General features: G+C 45.5%; 7 protein-coding genes and 1 non-coding gene across 8 annotated transcripts; 4 read left to right on the plus strand and 4 right to left on the minus strand.

The window, feature by feature from the left end:
- Positions 1-136: 136 nt before the first annotated feature.
- On the plus strand, positions 137-4,754 carry GUITHDRAFT_102302 (hypothetical protein; the record flags this gene model as incomplete). Its single annotated transcript, XM_005838619.1, has 30 exons — positions 137-256; positions 308-396; positions 452-502; positions 569-661; positions 714-913; positions 983-1,040; positions 1,090-1,210; positions 1,261-1,395; positions 1,517-1,575; positions 1,639-1,780; positions 1,827-1,916; positions 1,963-2,007; positions 2,053-2,157; positions 2,206-2,244; positions 2,293-2,336; positions 2,380-2,471; positions 2,517-2,601; positions 2,868-2,956; positions 3,000-3,052; positions 3,106-3,132; positions 3,182-3,583; positions 3,630-3,715; positions 3,776-3,893; positions 3,941-4,016; positions 4,061-4,134; positions 4,177-4,288; positions 4,363-4,427; positions 4,472-4,588; positions 4,635-4,664; positions 4,725-4,754. The coding sequence occupies 30 exons, from the start codon at positions 137-139 to the stop codon at positions 4,752-4,754; spliced, it is 2,847 nt and encodes a 948-aa protein (XP_005838676.1).
- A 1,171-nt stretch (positions 4,755-5,925) lies between these two features.
- GUITHDRAFT_134069 (hypothetical protein) lies at positions 5,926-9,141 on the minus strand (the record flags this gene model as incomplete). Its single annotated transcript, XM_005838620.1, has 18 exons — positions 5,926-5,982; positions 6,158-6,213; positions 6,259-6,397; positions 6,447-6,498; positions 6,546-6,626; positions 6,904-6,966; positions 7,008-7,080; positions 7,101-7,149; positions 7,196-7,242; positions 7,635-7,741; positions 7,878-7,963; positions 8,042-8,174; positions 8,220-8,293; positions 8,345-8,410; positions 8,600-8,644; positions 8,686-8,831; positions 8,915-8,975; positions 9,049-9,141. The coding sequence occupies 18 exons, from the start codon at positions 9,139-9,141 to the stop codon at positions 5,926-5,928; spliced, it is 1,428 nt and encodes a 475-aa protein (XP_005838677.1).
- Positions 9,142-9,939: 798 nt separating this feature from the next.
- Positions 9,940-12,242, plus strand: GUITHDRAFT_134070 (hypothetical protein; the record flags this gene model as incomplete). Its single annotated transcript, XM_005838621.1, has 10 exons — positions 9,940-10,284; positions 10,335-10,410; positions 10,456-10,629; positions 10,891-10,969; positions 11,015-11,198; positions 11,254-11,373; positions 11,473-11,529; positions 11,588-11,721; positions 11,825-11,866; positions 11,963-12,242. The coding sequence occupies 10 exons, from the start codon at positions 9,940-9,942 to the stop codon at positions 12,240-12,242; spliced, it is 1,491 nt and encodes a 496-aa protein (XP_005838678.1).
- A 456-nt stretch (positions 12,243-12,698) lies between these two features.
- Positions 12,699-14,034, minus strand: GUITHDRAFT_102305 (hypothetical protein; the record flags this gene model as incomplete). The annotated part of the gene is made up of 5 exons (XM_005838622.1): positions 12,699-12,726; positions 12,774-12,816; positions 13,041-13,128; positions 13,198-13,452; positions 13,507-14,034. 5 exons carry the CDS (start codon positions 14,032-14,034, stop codon positions 12,699-12,701), a joined length of 942 nt encoding a protein of 313 aa, XP_005838679.1.
- A 1,162-nt stretch (positions 14,035-15,196) lies between these two features.
- GUITHDRAFT_55948 (hypothetical protein) lies at positions 15,197-15,538 on the minus strand (the record flags this gene model as incomplete). Its single annotated transcript, XM_005838623.1, has 2 exons — positions 15,197-15,374; positions 15,423-15,538. Coding segments are annotated over 2 exons (294 nt in total), but the record flags the coding sequence as incomplete, so codon positions are not given.
- A 2,218-nt stretch (positions 15,539-17,756) lies between these two features.
- GUITHDRAFT_t28 lies at positions 17,757-17,827 on the plus strand. Its single transcript has one exon. It is a non-coding gene; the product is annotated as a tRNA-Gly (tRNA).
- Positions 17,828-18,552: 725 nt separating this feature from the next.
- Positions 18,553-18,961, minus strand: GUITHDRAFT_102307 (hypothetical protein; the record flags this gene model as incomplete). The annotated part of the gene is made up of 2 exons (XM_005838624.1): positions 18,553-18,645; positions 18,692-18,961. The coding sequence occupies 2 exons, from the start codon at positions 18,959-18,961 to the stop codon at positions 18,553-18,555; spliced, it is 363 nt and encodes a 120-aa protein (XP_005838681.1).
- A 1,471-nt stretch (positions 18,962-20,432) lies between these two features.
- Positions 20,433-21,708, plus strand: GUITHDRAFT_102308 (hypothetical protein; the record flags this gene model as incomplete). Its single annotated transcript, XM_005838625.1, has 10 exons — positions 20,433-20,523; positions 20,573-20,677; positions 20,720-20,872; positions 20,919-20,969; positions 21,020-21,078; positions 21,123-21,170; positions 21,238-21,303; positions 21,358-21,402; positions 21,443-21,520; positions 21,577-21,708. 10 exons carry the CDS (start codon positions 20,433-20,435, stop codon positions 21,706-21,708), a joined length of 828 nt encoding a protein of 275 aa, XP_005838682.1.
- Between the last annotated feature and the right edge of the window lie 1,934 nt (positions 21,709-23,642).

The raw sequence follows: 23,642 nt of genomic DNA on the forward strand, positions 1-23,642 counted from the left end.
GGGGAAGAGAAGATATGTCAGCAAGACCATGGCCTGCTCGTTCCTCTTCTCTTCTCCTCGCAGCTTTTCTGGCGGTCTGTGACGTCAGTAGGTTCGAAAAGATGAACTCACTCTTATGCCGTAGGCTCAAGTGTCCATGTTTCCAGCACATGCCCACCCAATGAGAGAAAGGCTGGGAACAGGAAAGGTGAACGCAAGCAAACTGCACTTTCCTCTCAGGAACCCCAAGCTATCTCGAAAATCAAGAGCAAACAAGGTATTATCTACCATGAATACTCTCATCTGGCTAACAGTTTCATAATTGAAGAATCCAACGCACTGGGGGCTTCTGGCAGACGCAGGAGCTGTGAATCCTGGTCTTCCTCAGGGTTGGACGGAAATGAAGGATCCGATCACGTAAAATCAAATGTAAACCATTTCCGACAACAGCTTGATGATTCTTTGCCTGCAGGCATCAATCCTACTACTACAACGCGGATAACAGCGTGGCAACTTGGACAATGTGAGTCATTGCGTTCTTCCAGAATCGTGCTGATCATCTGCTGTAACAATGACAACCATGTGACAGCCCTCAACCTGATATGATTTCTACCATCAAAGAGTGCAAAGATAACGACATCCACACTTCTTACACGAGCTGTGATGAGTCAACCTCGACGAGGTGAGGGATCTCACTGGCCGTACATTCAAATTGAATTGACAGTGTTTCAAAGGTCTCTGACGTACTTCTATTCCGCTCTTTGCAAGAAAGGAAAGGCACTCCCTCCTACAGTTGTTAATCTCCCGTGCAACATCACATGCAACGCCGGACAATACCTGCCACTGGGCAAGCCCACTTGTTCACCGTGCGAACCCGGTACCTACTCTATTGGTGGAGGAGAAAAGTACATGAACTGGGAATCTTTCCCTCCTGGTAATTCTTCTATCCATCGTATTCCATTCCCAACCATCTTTGAGATGGAGTCAATAATGATCCTCACAGGGTTTTCCACCAGCTGCAAATTTCAGTTGGAAGCAGACAACGACCAAACCTGCAATGGGTCAACTATACCGATTAAGGGGTTCACGTTGATGTGATATGATATTCAGGTGGGTTTTGAATGGTACATATATTCATTCCGGGGAGCTCCGCGGAAAGCGTCTTGTTGATTCAACCCTGACAATGAAAGTGGAGCTCATAAGAAGTGGATCTGTCACGTTCGAGTATAAGGTAACGTTTTACTGAATCTTGTTTTGAAACAATGATCGTGTCCTTTTTAGGTTGATGCTGAACGCCGCTGGGATGGTCTATACTTCGCGGTGGATGGCGAGACAGTGATGCAAATGGATTCCTACGAATTCAAGTACACCCAGTTCACCTGGCCACTTGCAGCTGGGCTGCACACTTTGCAATGGGTCTATCACAAAGACGTTGCATACGAGATGGGAGAAGATCGTGCAAGGATCAGATCTGTACAGGCAAGTGCACGCAGTGATGCCAAGAATGCAACTTGATTGAAAATTTTGGTTGTAAAAGGTTATTGGAATGCAATACAACACGGAAACTTGCTCAGTCTGCCCAAAGGGACACTACAGGTGATGTTACTGTTCTTGCTGTAAAGAAATCTGGCTAGGTGATTTTCCTGATTTTGTGTCCAGCCCCCCTGGAAGTGCTGAGTGCCTTAAGTGTCCAGTCAATACATATGCTGACAAATCCGGGACGGCTTCTTGCTTGCCGTGTAATCCAGTTGGAGGCCATGACTCTGCTAAATACTCACTTCCCGGAGCTGTCCAGTGCAAGGTACTTGTGCTGCATTTGAAAGTACTCTCTTTCACCGCGTTGTCAGCCCGCCAAGCCCTGTGTGGAGACCGACATTTTGGTCACCTATAGTGAATGCAATAATGGAAAGCGTACGAAGCATGAGTCTTACGTGGAGGTTTTACCTTTGACGGGCTTGTCTACGTTTGTAAAAGAATTTCCAGCCTAAGATATGCAGTGGTGGTGTCCAACCTAAGCCAGACAAGGAGGTAACACTCTTTGAAAATTCATGCTGAGTTCTAAGTCGAGATTAGGTCGAGTGTTCTCCATGTGATAGGGGAGAATATCGCCAGGGAGCTGTGTGCAATTACTGCCCAGCGGGCAAGTACAATCCCAATCCAACAAGGAGTGGAATCGATGTTGTACATATGTCTATGAGATTGATTTTCCTGAGTATTTGGTGAAAGGTCTGCAAATCATGTCCTAAAGGCTTTGTTGCATTGAAGGTACAGCCTCAGTTGACACGTACAAGATTCCTTGATCATTTGTGGCAGCTACGATATTACGACCAGCAATTCACCCCTGCGATGTTCAAACGGTTCAAAGAAAACTACATTGGCGTTCCCTGAATCGTATTTTAGCTACCTTGAAAGAGGAGAAATGCAAACGGGTTGCGCGAATGGCTTTTGTGCACAGAATGGCTGGCGAGCGCTGGGATCTAGTTTAGACACTGGTACGTTCAACACTAAGAAAGCTTCCTTTTATGCTTCTTTGTCAGGGGTTGGCAATGGAGATGTTGCAGATATTTGGCTTTCAGTGCGTGTTGTGTTAGAGACTACAGGGCAGGTGTTCTTCAACTACAGGTAATTGCATGCTCATTCTTGCAATTCCTGCATTCGCCATTGAAAGTTTGCAGTACGCGTGTGAGAAATTCAGAAAACCGACTCCAATTTTTCGTGGATGATGATCGCATATGGGGTGTTGAAACTCAGCAGGTGATAGATTCTTCTTTGCATCGAGTCGATGACCTGTGGTGTAAGCTTTATGCTTATGAAGACAGCGGCTATGAGTCCACGGTGACAATTATCTTGACTTAGCCTTTTAGCCTTGCTTATTCTTCGAATTTTAGGCTACCAGTGGATTTGAGAGTCGCTTCACATTCGCTGCTGATGTCGATCGTATGTGATGGGCTAGAGGGGAAGCTTAGATGGATTTCAGGTGCCCCCCGGGTCGCATGTTCTCACATGGGTATTCCACAAAGAACGCGAGTACTCGTGGATGGAAGGCGATGCCAACTCGCAGGCTGCAAAAGAGGTCGAAATAGATTTCATTCACTTTCCCTCACTCAAATCAATTAATTTCTGCAGGACAGGGCAGTGATCGATTCTATTGTGGTAAGATAGGTTTGAAACACGCGGAAGGCCTTGAATGATATCTCCGTAGGTCACTGGCGTCCAAGACGGCGGAGCCATTGAATGTGTCGCTTGTCCGCCCGGCTTTGTGTCAGATGAGCAGGCCTCCATCTGTGCACCTTGTCCCCCTGGGCAATTCGCTGCGGGCGGAGGATCCTCGTGTGCACCTTGTACAGCGGGAACTTTCACTGCCACTCCAGGATCGAGCTCCTGCAGATTGTGTGGGCATGGAACCTTCAGCCACATCGGCGCCGCTTCCTGCGATGTCTCACCAACTAACTGCCGGTACACGGTTGATGACGAGACCATCTACGACCTTGGAGAATTAGCGCGAGTTGGAAAGCCAATGTGGGGGCCAGTGGTGGACAGCAACAACAGCATGAACTATTACATCAACATTTGTAGTCAAAGCCATGCGAATGGAACTTGCGCGGTCTGACGTTACATTATTGCTTTTGAGATATCTGAATTGTTTCCAGGGGAGAGGAGGAGACGCTGCCAGATCATTTGCTTGTCAAGAGAGCACGCTCTTCGACGATTTCAATGACAATGCTTTTGCTGTGAGGTCGGTTCTCTGTTTCCTCTGAACTTTTGTTGGTTGTCACCCAATTGATTTCTATGCAAGTCGACTTCATGTGTTACAATCTGATCAAGTTCCTGACTGCAACGATAGCCTCGGTGATACCATGGCATTTTACACCCTACCGCAACGACCTCGCAATGGGTTAATGGTTTCTATACAGGTTTCAGCTGCCTTCTTCACATATGCATGCTGAACTTGCTTGCTCAGGGTGGAGAAAAGTGTTGGAATGGAGGCACACGATCGTTGAACATCACGATGTACTGCGACCCTGAAGCTGGACCTGGTCTTTCTTGAGTGTTGCGGTTGTCTCATCTTATCTTATCGCAGGCTTTCCATCTCTCATTCCTGGAATGCCAGTCGAACAGAAGAAATGTGGATATGCTTTGCAATGGCGATCGCAGGTGAAGTGATTCTTGTCTCGTTTGCAGCTCACAGTGGCCTAGTATGCTTGTCCTTTGTGCACAAATGAAGACATGCGAACACTGCCTGGGGAATGCTCAGTCACTGGAAAGAGACCAGTGCACATGGTGTGGAAAGAACCCAAGGTTTGTCATGGTAAGACAACTCCAATCTTGCATTTACCTTTGAAAAGTTGTCGTCTTCCTCAGCTTGACATGTTATGACGAAAGGTGGACTGGATCTCCCTGAAGTGATCTACGAAGATTGTCAAGCTGTCTTGCTTGACAAGTCAAAGGTGAGTTCATGGGCGTTCGTCTTTGCTGGCTCAGACTGATGTAGGTGACAATGATCATCGTATCGGGGGTCTCGGTGTTTGGAATCCTCTTAACAGGATTGATATATCTATACTTCCGCAACAGGAAGATATATAGGGAGTACAGCGTGTTGAAGGAACAGGTACAACGATTGTGCGAAAAACTTCATCGCTAACTTAGACATCCAGAACGAAGCAGAGATCGAATTGGACAGAATGGTAGGCTGAAGATTGAGGTTATTGAACATTCGTTGCACTGACTTGACGGGCCGGGTGCAGGCTGGTTTCTCACTGGACGAAGATCACTGATCTGCCGCTGCTGCGGCTCTCATTCAATGTAATGTAATAACTGAGTAAATTCGTCTCTACCGCTGTTCCCGTTGGCACCAGTCACTGAGTCAGATGAAACATCCGTGGGGCCGGGCAGTAGTAACGGGTGAGTAACGTAAAGCCACTTGCCACCAAAAGGGTGCGCCTCACCTTGGCTCTTTTACACCTGATCAAGGGTCGTTGCTGACTCGCACGAGCTGCCCCAAAAACTGTGAAAGAGAGCGTTTTGGAACTGAGCTTTCCCGAGAAAAAAAATGTCCCTTTCAAACTAGAGTGTGGAAATCTTTGACGAGCACAGCGACAGCAGCGGAAGCAGCAGCTTTCAACACCGTCGCACAGTCAGCTCTGTCAGTCTGGTCAACATCGTCGACATAGTCAACATGGGTAGTGGGTTGTCTCGATGCGGTTTGCAAGACAAAACCACAGCAGATGCCGCAAAAAACGGGCGAGGAAAGACTTCTCAAGGGGAGCATGTCGACCGAAGAATGAAAATTCATGTTTTCAACCATGAACAACCGAAGAAAGCAGGTCATCAACGAGAGATAAAGCATCAGAATCTAGTCAAATTCGAGAAGCAATTCAAGACTGATGAATCTGCCTCATCGATCTCTCGCAGTCCTTCATGCCCTATGCAGGTGCAAGCGCCTATTTCTCCTTGTTGCACAAGGGGGGAAGCAGATCAACGGGATTTATGGCCGAGGAGGTCACCATCGCGACCTCCGGTCAGCTTCTGCAATCTGAATCAACGTCGAAGGAACATGGAAGCTCAGCTGGCTCAGGAGGAGCTGATCCTTGCAGTGCTGCAAAACTCCAGGAGAGAGATCCCCTCATACTGAAACTTCTCCGTGACATCCACTGATGGACTTGGTACTTACCCAAATGGACTTTGTAAAATATCATATCTAGTAATCCCAATCAATAAATTAATATCAATGCAATCTCTTCTACTCCTTGATGAGCTCATCCTGCAGCTTCAACGTCAGCGAATGCAAATGCTGCCGGACCAAATCACCTCCTCCTCGGAGTACTCTGAATCAGAGACGTCATCTTCTCCAGGTACTTGAACCTGCGCCACCCAACCAGGTCACCGTGGCACCGCGATCCTTCGAAATAGCAGCATACAGGTGCCCAAATCCTTGGTCTCGGCAAGTCAGGGCGAGTTACGGCAGTTTTCAAGTTTCGGATGTGCAAGTCTGCCACGTTGAATCTGAAAAAACGTTAGAAAGCCTATCCATGCTCCGTCGGCATCACCCGAAATGCAGAGCCAAGCAAAAGCAGATAAGAAAAATGAAGGCACTGACGATGATCAGAGCGAGAATGGGCGGACTCCACTCAATACAAATCTGTCTATCGGTGTCAATTCTCAAACATGACATTCTGACCATGTTCACAGGTGGCTTTCCGTATGGGAGCTCTGGTGAGAATCCACCGCTATCGCCTGCTGGAGGGGTCAGCCATACAAGCGACCGCGATTCTGAATGACCTGTAGGATCTGCAGGAAAGTTTGGACTCGCTGGATTGAGCTCGTAGGTTGTTGGGTGAGATCCATACTCTCCGGTAGAGTTTGCAGAGGGAAGACAAGGGCCCATGAAGCCATAGGGCGCAAGCCACTTGGGCAGTGGCTGATGGATTGGCAGAGGTCAGTTTGAAATCTGCCAAGGCCAAGAAAACCTGTTTGGTCAAGTCTCCTCTCGTTCTTGCCCAAGCACTCTCCGTCCCCTTTCTGCAGTGATACATTAACGACAGCTTGTAGCCTAAACCTGGATGAACCTTGACAGTGTCGTTTGTTGCAGGATGGCGAATTCAGCAGAGCAGTCCAAACAATAATTGTGATTGTCCTTCATACAGGACCTATAAACCAAAAGCAAGGTCGCAATCAGCAATCGTCAATTACGATGTAGAATACCAGCATCGTCCATAAAGTTGCTTCGTTCCTAAAAAGGTCTGTTGTCCACCTTTTGACCGTTTTCACACATATTGTTTGTCCATGCAAGGAACACCTTCAAAACATCTCCCATACCAAAGATCACAAGGACTGACTTGAACGCAGATGCTCTTTCCGATTTGACATCCTCTGTCAAATCAATTTGAATCATCTGATTGTACTATGAAGCCTTGCAGGACTTACTGGTAGGTACATCCGTCAATTGTGTTTGATCCATTGCACGCAAAATCTTCAGGCTGACAGTGCCTGCAGAAGATTCATGAAGATCTTGTTGGAGGATGGCCCACCAGCAATGCCAATTGTACTCCACTTGGCAGGATTGAGAGCATCCGTCCTTGGCCACACCCTCACGAACTTTATCTTGAGCATTCGTTTCTTACTTACCCCATTTATTTGGTTTCCGTCATCGCATTCCTCCCCAGTGTCTGTCTGTTGCATATTTAGCAAAAGCAAACTTCATTCTGCTTCTTGTTACCTGTGTCTTGCCGTCTCCACAAATCTTGGATTGTAGTGTCGTGACACCTGACACATGTGATTGCTCAAGCAAGCCGAGATTCATCGTTCACCATCAATAGATATCGCCCTAAACGTTGTCAAATTGACGCCGCCGGGAAATCCTTCCTGTGAATGTTGAATGTCTCAAACTAGAACCGCGATATTGGTAGCAAAGCGAGTACTTCTCGCATTAATTGATCCACAATGCCTTGACTAAACTTTTGCGCTGTAGATAGTCAACCCCGATCGGATCAGTGGGTAGAGTATCGGCCATTGAATCACATACCGATGAGAGCAACAAGAATTTCACTCTTGGCGTCACTAGCAGTTGACACCCGAACTTTGACCTTCACTCTTATGACATTTCGCAGGGAAAATGGATCATTTCTACCTCTACATTATTTGATGCTCGAACAAACCTGCAAACCCTTCAATGTTCGTTGACCCTCGGTAAATTAAGCTACATGCGCTTGACATAATTTGCGAAGCTGTGCCGAGTGAGCTTTGCATGAAGTGGATAAGATCTCTTCGTCAAAGTCAAACAAAATAAGAAATATGTGAAGCTCGATTACAGTATCGGTTGCTGTAATGATATCGAGGAATATCTAAAAACCAAGGTGTCATTATTCAAAGGGTAGAAGGTTTCGGGAAGACGATGGCACCTGCGCGATATCGAGTGCCTTTGCAAGTACACCAAGAAAATGAAACTTCCTCTCCCTATTGAAGCTGACGCCACTTTCTCCGTGAACTGAAAAGCAGGTAATCAATGAAAATTCACAGAACCCTTTGCTTAACCTAAAATGTTCAGTTCAATGCTAGATCTGACAGGCTCAGGGGTTGTTTCAATGATCTGTGTAGTTGCTGCTGCAGCTGTTGTTGTGATCTGCTGATTCGTAACAGGTTCGCAGGTTCCAGGGCAACCCATGCATGGCTGTCTATCTGAACATCGAAACTGCGTCCTGAGAAATGTGTTATGTAACATTCAAAAGTGTAAATAGTCTTACCGGCATGTTTGATTAATCTTTTGAATGGTTTCGTAATATTTCACTGATCCTACAGGCCAGCTCTCCCAGTCTCCCTAAGACCTTCGGTCAGCCGTCCTTGCATGTGAAAGCAACTATGCTTTCACTTTGCACATCTCTGACGCAAGCATCTTCTCACAAAATCCGCAACACATCTCAAGAAATCCAATGCCCTAGCATGATAATCAAATTCTGCAGGAGTGTACACTGAGAGCATGCATTCAATGGGGGCTGAAATGTTTGCTTAATGCCTTGACAGTCTTCGTCTCTGTAGCACATCACATGTTGTCCAAGTGAAACCTCTCCCTTTCGAGATGGTCAGAAAGCTTTAATCGTTTCTTGGTATGCTCGCTATAACTCACCGGGATGGTCTCATATTCTGGTACCACAACATCAAATTTGGTATCCTGAGAGGGCGTTACATGTCGGTAAGAGGCATAAGACATACCGTTGCAAACGTCAAAGTTGTTTGAAACTTCGTTGTATTATCAGCTTTGTTCACGTCGTAAAGGGCAGTCAAACTTAATATTGATGCGTATTGATCTATCTTTAATGCCAGAGTTTTTGTCGCCAAACTATCTGGAAACGCATTGCCTGCAAAGTTTGTCATGCTTGTTTCAAGAGGGGAGGTAGCCTACCCATTTGTGTTAGTTTTGCTGTTATGCATGGAATCAAACCGCATGTTGGATTGGCTGCATCATAGATGAAGTAGCCATACGCAATTGACTTCCAATCTTTCTGACGAGTGAAAAGGTATCGTGGATTTCTTCGACGAGTCGTCAAACGGTAAATCGGTTCCTCTAGAGGGTACCTGCAACATCTTTCCGTCCCGCTCGCTCGGTCTGTGATTGAGCTGAAAAAACCATTGGCGTTTGAGCAAATGGCAGTATAGTTGCCAGAACATGTCAGCGTATTCATTCCCTCCTGAGATTTTCCTGGCTTTAAAAGACAGTTTCCATCAGATCAGGGCAAACGCAAACCAGGGATGGTCGGAGGATGTTGTTGGCATAAAGGGTAGCATTTGCTTGTGAGGTCGCGCAAACAGCTTTCAAAAAGAGATCAATCGCTGAGAATCACAAGATTTGATTGGTACAAGTGCGAAACACGCTTGGCTCGCTTATGCCATTTCTGAATGTCAAAATCAGAAACGTAATGTCAGACGTGCCCCTGTACTTGCAAGCAACGAAACCCGAAGTATCCGTGATACATTCTGTTGGCTTTATCAATGAAAGTGTGCCTCTACATTTGAGATAAGACCTGCTTCTCCACAGTTTGTGTCGGCATCAAAGTTGGAGTAAACCATCGCTGTTGCTTGGTAGCACCGAAAGGTGTCTGTAATAGCTGGCTGTAGGTAAGGAAATGTCTGGTCAACGGTGGGCTCAACTGCTGGGAGAAAGAGGAGGAGGGAGAACGTGATGAGTGCGAGAGCGATCGAGCCATCACGCATGAGGCGAAGCTTCATCTTCACCATCGCGCCCGTCTCGCTCTTACTTTCCCTTCCCGCCCATTGCTGCTCAAAAAAAAGAAATCATTCAGGGTGATGGGAGAGTGATTTGAGGATGAATCAAACTTGTTTCAAATAGTTCGGTTTCATTTGAAATTATCTTGTGAGCGTAGTCGCTCTATAAAGGGAGGGCTCGAATGCAAGGACGGTAAAGGACTGACGGGTTGAACAAGTCGAGGAGGTAGCAGCAACTGCGTCATGTTCCCCTTGCACTTCATCTCCCTGCCCTTGGCACTTGCCTTGCTCGCAACCGCAGCCGAGTCTCAAGTATGCCCCACTCAAACTGTCTTCTCCTCCGACAAGGGTTTCAACAATCGAACATTCACCATGGCGCTTCACGTGGCTCCGCCGTTTGTGAGTTACAACAAGGAAGTCTCAGGCTCGAGCCGCTTCAGTGGGCTGACCATTGACATTGCGAACCTTCTGGAGAATGAGCTTTCATGCAAATTTGAATTCATGTTAGCCGATGGAAACAATCCAGAATCTTCTAGAGCAGCAGTGCAATCAGTGGTCTCAAATGCGGGCAGCAGCCCTCAAGCTCAGGTGAATATTCACATGTCACTTGATCCTCCTTTGAACGTCTCTACTTGCAGATTGCGGGTGGGGCTCTTGAAATCACCACAGAGCGGTCGAGCATTGCACATTTCACCATTCCTTACTATGACACAGGTCAGATAGATGAATGTTTGCTTGTTTGTTTTATGTACCTTTCAGGATACATCTTGATAGTCCAAAGGCCTGCACAAAGTCCCAGTTTATGGCACTTTTTCGGTCCATTTCAAACCACGCTTTGGATAGCTGTCCTTGTTGAGATTGTTGCGGTGGCTCTTCTGTGCTACCTGATGGAATCTCCCTTTCTTTCCTCCATCAAGGATTCAGATATTGTAGGTGAGAACTTGAGATATTACTTGGATCAGGTCGTTTACCTTTCTCTCCTTGTGATTTCTTTGCTTTCAGATGGAGGGTTGGAGGGCTTCGTCGATTCCTTGTATTGGTCATTCACGCTTCTGCTGCAAAATCCAGATAAAGCTCCAAGAACCTGGGGAGGGAAGTTGGTGATGATGGCACATGGCTGGTTCATGCTCATAATCGTTGCAAGCTGTACACGTTCATCGTATCTTATTGAAACAATGACTTTGAATTACACAGATACTGCCAATCTGGCAAGTTTTTTGACCGCTTCGTTTTCCGTCCCGGGAATCAGTGATTGGAGTAGTGTTTTGAACAGGTAATCTGCAGTTTGCCTATGTATCAGATGACACGTTGTCGATAGCAAGGGGAAGTTCAAATTAGCACTTCCAGCAGGTGGGCTCCATCAAGCTTTCGTACAATTCGAAAAGAAACAATATCCAAATGCGGTGTTCAATGTCACCTGGACAGACTCGTGGGAAAGCGCAGTCAAAATGGTTGGTGACGGCTTAGCCGATGCTACATTTCACGATGAGCCGATAGTGCAAGTAAGAATGCAACTGATAAAATCAATGTGAAATCATGTTCAAACACCTTGACCAGGATTACATCGTTCGTGAGGGGCTCAACTGTAAAGTGATGGAAACTGGGAAAATATTCAATGTATTTGGATATGGCTTTGCATTCAACTATGCGTCCCTGGACTTCATACCCTTCTCACAGGTACGCGTTTTTATGAGAGTTGAAAGGAGGTTGTGTAGCTACACATTGACTGGTCGCATTTTCTAACCATTGATGACGTGACTTGCTGGTGGACGATAGGCTATTGTATCTCTAAAGGAAAGTGGTGAAATTGGACAGCTGATCAAGAACTATCAGGTAAGCCGAAGCCTACTACAACATCTGCTCCTGTAAGAATCATTTTGGTTGTATCCAGGTGGGAACCTTTCAAACCACTTCCACAGAATCGTGTGCGGTCACTTCTGGAGACAATTCTTTTTCTTTTCGAGACATGCTTGGGCTGTTCTTGATGACAAGTGGAGTGATCTTTGTGGGATTCGTCATAAATGCGTGTGAGCTATTCGTACATGGAAAACTTGCTCTGGGCGGCTGCAAAGGTTTAGTCTTGCAGCTTAAAAAATCCTCTTGGTTTGACCTCTTTCTTTTGTTATAGGAAAGAAGCAAGAGAACAAAACAAGTACGACGGAGAAGGGCAGTGAGGATCCCGAAAAGCTTGCGAACGAGCGGATGAGTTTGGCTTTCTCTGAAGCAGTCCGACAAGGTACTTGGGTGTTTCCTTGTGCTTTGACAGGCTGATGCGCAATGGGACAGGAATCCTCTTGTCATTGAAGTCAATGTGTGAGACCCTGAGAGACGGCGAGAGCGCACGAGACGTTGATGTCAAATCTGAGCTTCTAGCATACATCGATGGCATACTGGACTCTAGCAGGCAGAATGGTTCCAAGCCAGAGGACGAGTTTCTGCGGAAGGATTGTGTCGGAGACAGACTTCTATACGGCAAGGTGTCGCTGATTGAGCTGGACGACCAAACTTTGAAGCAGCTGCGCATGTATGTTGATGAGTGGCTCTAAATTGTAATGTATCTAACACAATCGTTCCGATTGTAATACGTTGTTAACGAGATTCCAACCAAGGCGAGAAATCTGTTTGTCACACCGATGTATCTACATACCTCTTGATTATCCAACGAGTCACTTCGCCAGTGTAAGAGGCAACCAGTATCGCTGAACTCCCTGAACAATATCTTACCATCTTGAAGCGGCTTATTCTTACACATACCATCCGATATCATAGACGAGACTGGACCAGGAAGAATTCGAGTTCCCACACACTTAATTTCTCCGTTTGCAAACATCCACATCCGCATATTATGATCTTCACCGGTCGTTATGATGAAGCTGCCACTGTGACAGGATGAAGTCAGAACGACGCATGCAAACCGGGATGAAATCAGTATATTGCACACATGTCAGTTTCATACCAAGATGCCAGGAAGGTTACAGAAACTTTGTCTTGATGAGATGAGCTTACAATTCTCCAATCTTGGTCAGAGTCCTGCGATTATGATCAGCTGCAATCGAGCGTGTGAGACGAGGTGGTACCCGAACTTCGATACATCCTTCTTCCGAGCAGCTAATGACAAACCTAAGACAAGACTGTAAGCAGCATCAATACAACCGATACAATCTACCTTGACAGAGTCGTTATGCCAAGGACAGAGCCCTTGTGACCTTCAATCCTCGACAACAGCCTCCAATCGGTCGTGGACCAAATGCAAATGCTCTTGTCGCAAGATCCGCTATACAGAAAATCATTGGAGTGCTTCAGGACAAGCACTGAGTCTGTATGCCCACGTAAAACCCTATCACAAGTCCAGCTTTTCTTTCCATCTGAAATCTGCCTCCAAATGCAAATGCAATCGTCTGCAGATCCAGTAGCAAATCTTCGTCCGATGACCTGAGCGATCAGAAGCAAGGGGTCAGGAGCTGCAAGCTTTTAATGTCTTGTTTGATCAATGCATCATACCTCCAGTGCACCAACTCGTTGTGAGTGCTTATCATGTTTCTCCAGAAGGGCAAGCTCGTCCGTAGAAAAGATGCACACTTTACAATCCGCAGATCCGGTAACTAGTATTTCTTCCAACGAGATCAATCCAAGAACAGCATCACTGTGAGCCTTGATCTCCTTCAAGCAGGTGTATGTCTTCATGCACCATTTCTTTATTGTACCATCATGCGATCCGCTAAACAAAAACCCTTGTGCAATGGCTAAAGCCCAAATCTGCAGTGCAACAAAAGTCTTGTTAGATATAATTGTGCTCCATTGCTTGGTTACCGATTCCCTATGCGCAACAAAGTTTTTGTCCAAAAGAAGCTCCCATGATTCAACCGTCTTGGTCTTGCTCTGTTTGTTTGTCCCCTGTCGCCTAGACTCAATTTGAGTACGCTGTGCATTGTTAGATTTCTCCTTCTTCAGTGCTTTCATCAGAGCTTCGTCGTCGAATTCTTCTGAGCTCTCTTTCCTGTGACCATAAAGTTCGCCTTGAGTACCAAGAAAGTTCTCGGCTAACAGCATCCCCTTCAATTCTTGGAGAAGTCGAAGGGATTTGTCGAGGCATGGCGGACTCAAGTCCGATTGATTCAAGCGCGGCACTTCTTGACCTTTGCTGTGATGATGTATCTCGATCAGTTTATGAACTTGTTTCACGACGACTTTGAAAGGAGCTTCGAAGTCGCACAATAAAGCGCGTGTACTCGCTGATATGGAGGCAGACTCTTTCTCAAGCTTCGCTTTCAGAGCATTCCACTTGTTCGTCATATCATACACAAGAAGAGAGAGATCGTCATGGATTCTTCCTGCCATAATCTTGGCTGTTAATCTCTCATCATCTTTGTTCCCACTGCCATCATCTTCGCTTTTCACCTACCGCCACTGTGAGTATGAACTGACTGCATGTTCGCCTGATCCCTTTGCCGCCAAACGCTGTGATATGATTTCAAATATGTCGATACATATTGAAATTAAGTGTTAAACAATTCGAAAAGACCCTTGAGATTTGGGCAACCAGTGCATCGAATGTACCGCAACGCACCTAGTAGTACCGTACCGTAGTACCCAAGTACTCTCAGCACGGGTCAGTTCGCCGAGTCGCCCGGGCCGCCGGTATGATTCAGTAGTGCCAGTGAGCCTTTGAGAGTGGCAGTGGCCTGCGCCGCAGCTGCCAGCGAGTTTCCTTGAGCGATCTCTATTCAGTTTACCTTTCATTCGCTGCACTTGCTAAGCTCATGAAGTTTCTGCTTAAGCCTAACTGTCTCTCGGTGATGTCTGCCATAGATGTTTTGGAGAACACGAAGCGCCTTGTCGTAGCTAGCGATGGCATCTTGCTTGCTCTAGTGAAAGACATTCATCACTGCTGACAACGCATGTTACCACTCAAACCGGGTCAGAAGATCTCATCATGGCATCGGCGTAGTGCTGTTCCATCAATGCATGAATGGGATGGTTTCTGTGCAGATGATTTTTGGCTGCCCCCAGCACAAGTCGACAATATCTCACAGTTTCGTCATGGAGATTGAGACCCTTGAAAAGTATCAACGAACGGTTGATACAAAGATTCCTTACCAGGCATACATCAACGAGCAATTTGTAAATATCAAACATTATCCAGTTGTCGTACATCAGCACACTGCCAACCTCGTGCAAGGTCTAAATCAAAGGTCAGCTTTTATCTAAACTCAACATGGTCGATCGAAATAAAGCAAGCAACAACACACATATCTTTTGACTGTGTATCTTCGATGAGGTTTCAGAGACCTGCATGAGAATGAAGTGGCTTGACTTGAGTTGATGAGCTTGGTATTCACGCAAAGCGGAGCTCCAACCTTCCTGGGCCCTGACGATTGTCTGAATAATTGGATTCGTCACAATTAAAAAGATTTCGGAGAGCGAACATGTATGCATAGGATGTCACCTCCTTTGGGCCGGCAGCGATTCTAGATTCAAGCGGATGGTCAATGGGCCTGCGACATCTCGAGCATCTACAGAGAAATCCCTTGCGCGAGAGCAAGGCGTCTCTCCTCACGTCCAGAGGAGCATACAGCTCGACATATGCTATTGTGATCTCGGTGCCTCGGGGAATGTTCTCAAGAGCTCGAACTACCAATTTGTTTCCATCGAAGGAAATTATTGCATTAGGCTCACAGCTAAAGAAATAAGTCAAAATATCTTCAATGGCAGAGATGTATTTGAACCTGTGATTAATGAAAGAAGCAAGTGGATACAATCCATGGCCGAAGTTTTGACCCTTGAGGTCGACTATGCCATGCATATTTCGTTGAGCTTTAGAAATCATGGAAGCAATGACTTCATCTTGCAATTTGAAATTCACATCAACAAATCTGAGAGAGTTGATTACCATTTGTGTAGCTGCAGAAAACAAAAACAATTACCGATTCACAACACGCGCCATCCCTGAACAAGCCTGTCAGTAATGCACAAAATCCAATGCAAGTGCATGGACTTACCTAGAAGGTTGCTATCTTTAGAAGCACTCTTGTCATGCTCAAGCAGATTTAACAGACCTGCACAAATGTTGCTCCTGGAAAATGCATAGACCAAACGGAGGAACAACCTCAACCCCCGCACGCCTCTCTGCTATTTTATGAATTCGAACAATCAAACTGAGAGAAACAAGCTACAGCACCTTTTGATTTGCATCTGTCGATTTGTTCCATAGTGATAGAATAGAACATTCTCCGTCGTGATGAATGGAATCAAGCACTTGACATCGTTTTGAACAGTACAAAACTCCTCCACACTCGTTCGCACACACTACTGATTCTTCCACCTTAACTGAGTTGAAGCAATTTGAGCAAATCATTCCAGAATACTTGTCATTTACAACCGCTGCAAGTGCTGATGCTTCCATCAATACTTCCCCTTCTTGCACATCTTGCCTTGACTTGATACACCGCCCTCTTTCATGATCAGTCTGGAGTTCAATGGGAAATGCTTTTAGACATTCTGAAACGTACTGAATCGCACCCTGCAGGCTACCAGGAACACTTCTGCTCTCCTTGGATGATGCTCTGGAAATGCTACATTCTTGAAACTGCGATGTGAGCTGTTTTATCCCTGCCAAGCACCCAGAATGATCAGGCTGTATTCTCAAGGCGACCTGTGATATGACAGACATTGGCAATGCAAGCTTCAGGCATTCAATCATCAGGAATGAGATCCAAGCTCACATGAAAGAAATTTTCAGCAGAGATCGAATCTCCCTTGGAAAGGTGAATGTCACCCAGACGCTCGTATGCCCTTGCACAATTTGGAAATTTCCTTGTGCATTCCATGCAATCACGAGTAGCATCTTCCAATGCTCCCTGCTTCAGAAAGCAAAGTGCTCGGTTTGTGTATACAAATTCATCTTCTTGCCAGATCTTGTAATTACAAATCAGTTTGAGCACAAAATCTTCTTCAAACATACCTGAATAGACTCGGTATACAGCCTTTGCGCTTCTTGAAAATCCCCTGCTCGAAAAGCTTGATTTCCTTCATTCTTGGGCAACATTTAGACCCAAGGCATGTCATCATACTTCAAAGATACCTTGAGCCTAAGTGCATTATTTCTTGCATCAGAATCCAGTTCAACGTGACGTTTCTCTTCTTCTCCGATAGATTTCCATGACTTCGATCCGCATTCTTGTGCAGCAGCAAGTTCCTCATTCGGGGTAAGAATTGGTGCGAACACACGAAGCATCGAACGATTTCGAATCAATTTTGCCCTGACATGTTCCTCATTGATCACGTATGGACATCTGCACAAGATTTCATGATCAGCGTGGTCCTTGCCGGTCGATTGACGGAGACAAAAGATGTATGACCCGTCTTCCCCGTCTTGTTTGATTAAAAGATCCAGGTAGTCTTTACTTGGCACAGCCTCGGACAGTTGAAAGCAAATTTTTACTCCAATCACACTCTCATCCTCCACACAATGTTCTATCGTGCATGCCATGGTTTCCGGCAAAGTGAGCAATGAATGGCTCAGGTCTCAAGATGTTGCTGATCACTTTCCTTTTTCACTTGAAGCATGAATTCGTTGCCATGGTCTCACTGCTTGCTTATAATCGTGCAATGTTTTGTCGTCCTTCTCTTCCCCCCTGCATGATTTATGAGCGACGTGCGATCTTCTACCTGCTCCCCTAAACCCCTCCCCACTTGCGTTGCTTTTTCCCACCACACACTTGCCACCCTACCCCACCATTGCCCTTTGCTCGTTTCATCATGAAAATGACGGGTGTATCTGGTCAATCCTCTGTATTTCTAGTTGTTGGTCACGAATTTAGCAGCAAAAAAGTGGACAGGAGGAAGTGATCAAGTGAGAGAATCAAGTCGAGATGGAGGGTTGATTCTACTGAGGACATTCTAGGCGCGATTGTAAAATCACAACTTTCAGTACTTGCTGGGTTCAACATAAATCGTAACAAGCGGCAACATCTGCTCCACGATCATATGTCTGAAACCTTATATATATACGCATAAATTGCGATGTACAGCATCGAATGTTGGGGGCTTTACAGCCCTGCACACCGATGGTCTAGTGGTAGAATACGCCCCTGCCACGGGCGAGACCCGGGTTCGATTCCCGGTCGGTGTACCCGACTGTACAATTCTTTTTACGCTAGGCCTGGCTCCGAGCTCTGGTTTTTGATCACTGCAAGTTTGAGGCTGGCACGCCATATTATGTCTGGGCCTTCCGTCTAGCATCGCGGCGGTGATCTTAGAGTGGCTTGAAAAGACAGAGCGAGCCAACCCTCATCCTTCCAACTGCACAATACAGGCGGGGCTCAATAGGCAACAACAACTCGCATTGGAAGGCGGGGCCGCTCTTGAATCTGAGTCTGGCGCTGCTTGTCGATGATACACGTATTGACGGAAATTACGGCCAGTGAAACTTTCCGAAGCCCACACCAGTCCGAAGGAACAGTGTGGCCAGTGAACTCGATTGTTAGTCATGTTTTTCCATTTCAAACATGGACAAACCTGAAATAATTTTGCTTATCCATCAAAGCAAATCGATGCTGATAATGAATGCAAATACACAACAAGATGGCTGCTACACCTAGGTACACTCCCACTATCTCTCATCACAACTCCATCTGTTGATTAATGCAACTCCATCCGCCTTGCAATCATAATGAAGTTTGTTTTTGGCAGTCGATTGCAAGATAAAACGAAATCGATTCCCTTCATTTTGAATACTGAGCCATCATTCCTCACTAGATTTATACACATGACTTGAGGCGATCATATGTCCTTTTCATCGACGAAGTTGTCTTCGTCGGCAGTAAACAACGCAAGTTGCAGAGTACATTGGATGATTTATGATGTAAGATCTTTTGCTCCAGCATATGGATCTAGAGATTTGTTACATTTCTTGAACCTGCGTTGAAATTCATCAGGCACATTGCCCCTCTGCAACAGGGAATCAGAAACCGAAACAAGGCAAGAGTGATCGTACCTTTGGTAACGCATTTGGGTCTTTCTTTCTCTTCACGAGCTCAGGGTCCACTGGAGTTGTGCCGTTCAAGAGCATTTGCTTCATTTCTTCTGCAACTTCATGGAATTCGTAGTTGGCTCCGCCTTCTGCTTCATCATCCGTGTTTGGAAATTCGTCAAGAAACTTAGAGTACCCCCCTCTAAGCCTGATGTTTCCTGAATTGCAGTGCATGAACCCATCTGAAGCCGACATGCGGATACCGGCCCCTGCACCTGCACGGATCTCTGACATTGATGTCGCAAAAGAGAGCGACGAAACTACCAACAGCAACAGCAAGCTGGTCGTTAACGATTTGGTATCAAGCACAGCGCAAGAAAAACCGCTTGAATGCCTCCCCGGTACATGACTACAGAAGCGATAAGTCCTCTGATGGGTCTGCTGCCTCTCCTGACTGCGGGGCCGCTGCTCCTGTCTCGTTATCTTCCACCCCTCCATCCCAGCGCGCACTCCTGCAGCGGGAGGCCGAGGTGTCAGTGTGGGGAGGAGGGTTTCACGTTTACAACGGATTTGTAACGGATTCGCATCAAAACAAGATTCACAATGCACCGTGCACAGAGGACGATTGGCAGATAGTTTTGGAGGACTGAAGCCATTCAATGAGGGGATCTGAGGCTTTGATACCAAACTCAATGTCCTGCTTGCTTGCCTGCTTTCGATAGAAATAACATGAAGATCTGGTCTGAAGAGTTGCATCAGGATATGAGGAGATGCGACTGGTCAACAAGAAGTGGATTGGTTCGATATTGCTTCGTCTGATACAACCGCATCGAAAGGCAAAACACGCATGTAATTCAGAGTTTGCCATTTGTCCACTCGTATAACTGCCAGCAAGCATGAAACTTTTCGACCTCCTTATGACTGTAGTTTTCCTTCTCCTTCTCCAAGAAACCCAGATGAAAGACTCGAAACTGCAAGTAAGCAACAGACATTCAATACCAGACAAGGCTAAACGTGACAAAGGAGAGAAGAACTCAGCGTAATGTTTTTAACGCTTGAATCATGACATCTAAGCAAGCTTTCAGGACACTGAAGAATGAAGGGATCCAAAAATTAGGGTTGAGGCCAAATCCAATCCACACCAGCATTCACTGTGGCACTCGATGTAAAGATATCATTTTTCTTTTGACATGGCATAATTTTGCAAATGTGGAAATAGATGCAGTCAAACAGCCGAAACGGGGTAACGAATCCTACCCTGGAATTAACGAATACAACGAATTTGGACTAACAAGAAGGATTATGGTAAAAGCTGTCTGCTTTGAATCAAGTTTCATATTAGAATCAGGAAAAAGAGAGGAGAAGAGAAAACTTTCTCCGCGAAGCAAGCAATACCTACAGGTTGGTAGAAAAGTGTCTCCTCATAAGTGCCCACCTCTCATTCTATGGAAATTAGAGACAAGATCAAGGACCGAAGGACACTGTTTATTGGTAACCTCCCCATTGGCCCTCCGCTTCACAGAATCCGAAGCTCACTCCTCAGAGTACTGAAGCAATATGGGGTGCAATCAGAATATTGACGAGCATCATGGAAGCCTGATGCAAACTTTGATATAGAAAGTTGAATCCATGCGATTCCGTTCATTTGCTGTATCCAATTCCAAGATATTGAAACGAGAAGCGCTGAAAAGATATCAGGTACTTCTTGATGTAGAATTTCCTACCTGAATTTTTCATTTTGAAGTTTGGGATGCAAAAAGGCAACATGAATGCGTATGTTGTATTTCTTGATGAAAACTGTGCGAGAAGCGCTGCAAAAGCGTGCAACGGAATTAATCTTACTATTACGTACAATCGTAAGATTGAGATTACGTATCCACAAGGTTGTTTTACCAGGTGTGTCAGGAACTGGTGGAGAGCAACAAAAAATCCTCCAAAAGTCCAGCTGTGTAATTCGTTGCGACATTGCAACGGGTGCAAATTATGTCAGCGCCCGCTCTATATTCTTGGGTATGTTGCTACACGGTACATCTTGGTTCTGATATCTATCAGGAAATGTACCATTCGTAAACGCGAGTGAAGATTCTATCAGGAACATCTGGCACATTGTCACAATCTCGTTTGACGAATCTTGCAGATTGCTCTTCCGTTCCTGTGGCGATATAGAGAATGTACGGCTAGTCCGCGACAAGATGACGGGATATGGTGACGAAGACTTGACCGTTGAGAAAGTTTCTAACTTGTTGTGCAGGGAAAGGCTTTGGCTACATACAGTTTGTGAACGAAACTAGCGTCCACAAAGGTGAAAGGTTCAAGGCATCTGAGAGTATTGAATTGCATTCAACGATGCAGCACTTCAGATGGCCAAGCATCGTCCTCCTAGCCTATGTGTTGGTGAAAGACGTTATGAGGTCTGATTCGAAAGTACAGTTTCTGAGGTATCACAATCGTACAGCTCAGGATTCAGGCAGCTATGAAGCCGATGCACCTCGAACGAAAAAAGGTGATGCACATTTCGGATGAACATTTTGTAATCTCTGAATAACCTGCCTTGATGACTTGATGCACAGAAAGTAAAGCAATTCCTGGAGAAAGGAGGGAAGAAAGCTTACCAAAAACGAATGAAAAGATGGAAGGTAATGTTCAGAGTTTGCCATTCAACTTCTTCGTCTAATTTACTTCACACCCAGGCAAGGAAGAAGAAGCGTTTCGAGGTCAAGACCGGGGTACGTAAGGTAACAGGCACAAGTGTGGAATGTCAAGTCTGATGAGCAGAAGTCAAAGGACGGGAAAGACTCTCCACGATCGGAGAAAAGAGCGTACAAGCAGCGTGAGAAATTGAAATCTGATAGCGTAATATGTTTTTCTATCTGTAATTGTGGACTGAAGCGGTTTCCTCTTTTATTCAGAAGTCAACAAAAGTCCAGGTCGTGACAAAGGGACAGCATACGGCAAAGAAGAAGAAGGAATCAAAATCTAGAATGGCGAGAAAGGGAGAAAAGAAGGTTAAGAACAAGAAGGTGGGCAGGAAGGGGCAGTGAAGCTCCACATTTACATATTGTGCATTTCAACAAAGAATGAACATCATCTGATTTGCATATCTCTGTACGGGCTTGAAACATTTCATCACATCAATGTAATCCAACAGAAAAATCTCTGAAAACCGTATGGTCCGTCGAGGGAAGGGTCTATTGGATGAGAGCGACATTAGGTCGTCTCAGTAGACTTGTAGTAGGTAGAATGCATTAGACTAATCCCTTGTTCGCGAACCTCTTCAACAATAAGTTGACACGAGGACTACGAGAGTCGAAGAGGACCCTGACTACTGTCCCACAGGCCATGTACGGCGAGTAGGACTATGAAATCTTCGGTTTTCCGTTGTAAAGGATAGAATTTGACTTTTTTGTTTATGTCAAGTGGGGGGTGGCCATATAATATAGGAGAGCAGAGCGCGTATGCTGGAGGGAGAGTGGGTGGGTATTGAATTTTTAGTCAACTTATTGGCTCAACTAAAACTAACTCCTAAAATCTGAGGGCATCAAGGATTCCCTGGCGCATTTGATGTGCGAGATGCGGCCAATGAAGCTGAAAGATGAAGACAGGTAAGCATGGGAAGAGCGGAAGACAGGTGGCAAAGGAGGAGAAAGGAAGACATGTAACAAAGGGGAAACAGGAAAGACAGGCAGCAAATGGTGAGAAGGGAGGCAAGCTTAAGTTGTATTTGAAGTTAGTGAAAAGAATGAAGAAAACATTTTGATCAAACAGGCAACATATTGCAAACCAGAAGGATACGATTGGAGAGATGATCTCCCCACCGCAGGCATAGATCTACTTTCAGCAGAGAAAGCCTCATATGCATGTTACATGGATCTCAAAGGGTGCGAGCCGATTTATAGCACACTGACGAGGAACTACAGGTTGATGAGCGATCGAAAACAAATTCCTCATCCAAAGATACCCTGAGCTGTGAGATTTTGGCCAAAATGATGTCTAGAAGACACTTTGTCCCTCATATGCTTCTTTTGTTGCTTTCTGACGTCGCGGATACATCACGACACGATCTTGATTATGCAAAACCGTATGGGGATGGATTGACAATTGCAACTGCTGGTGTCAGGGGACGATATTTGTTGGTATCAAGTGATCTCTCTGCGAACCGATTAAAGGAATTCTCTTCAGCGTTGATTCACGTAACTTGGTCTTCAAATGAGAAATTCAGATCTCCAATTGTTCGTTATGACTCTGTTTCTATGCCTCAAAGTTGTCCTGATTCTCGTGGATATTGCATTACTGAGATCCGAATCGTCAAACCAGGAGGAGGATGTTTGACTGGAGGCAAGATTTATGCAGAAGGTGGTGGTGGATCTCAATTTTCGGCAGACTTTTCAATCAATTCTAGGGGTTCAATCTCAGACGTGCACATCATTGACCCTGGACATTCGTATACATCAAGCCCTACGATCTGGATTGCGCAAGGAGGAGATGGCTGTGGTGGTTTTGAATTCCTTCCAGTGATAAGCCGCGGGGATGAGCATTACGTAGATTATCTGATCACGTTGAGTGGAAAGTTTTTGATTTTACACAAGAAGTTGATTCAAGGCGGATTGGGATTGAATCTCGGAAATTTTGAAAATGGAAATTGGATATTCAGTAAAGTTGATAGAAACAATTGGTTTTCCAGACGAGAGTTCACATATGATTTCAGCAACATTTCAGGAGAGTGGGCTGGCAAGCTACAGTCGTTACAGGGTGGCAATGTGATGTTCACAGTAAGGACAAGCTCTAGCATCAGGCTTTGGATCAATGGCGAGGTTGTCATTGACACCATCTACAAAGACCACTCAACAATTTCAAAGGCATGTACAACGATTGATAGCGCCTTTTACTTTCAAGTAATTTCAGATTTGGATAGAGGCGTTCGTTCATTCACATCAATGAGTTGCCCTATGAAATCATTACAAAGTGCAGCCTCATC

This window comes from Guillardia theta (genome assembly GCF_000315625.1).
Source record: "Guillardia theta CCMP2712 unplaced genomic scaffold GUITHscaffold_10, whole genome shotgun sequence".
Lineage (NCBI taxonomy): Eukaryota > Cryptophyceae > Pyrenomonadales > Geminigeraceae > Guillardia > Guillardia theta.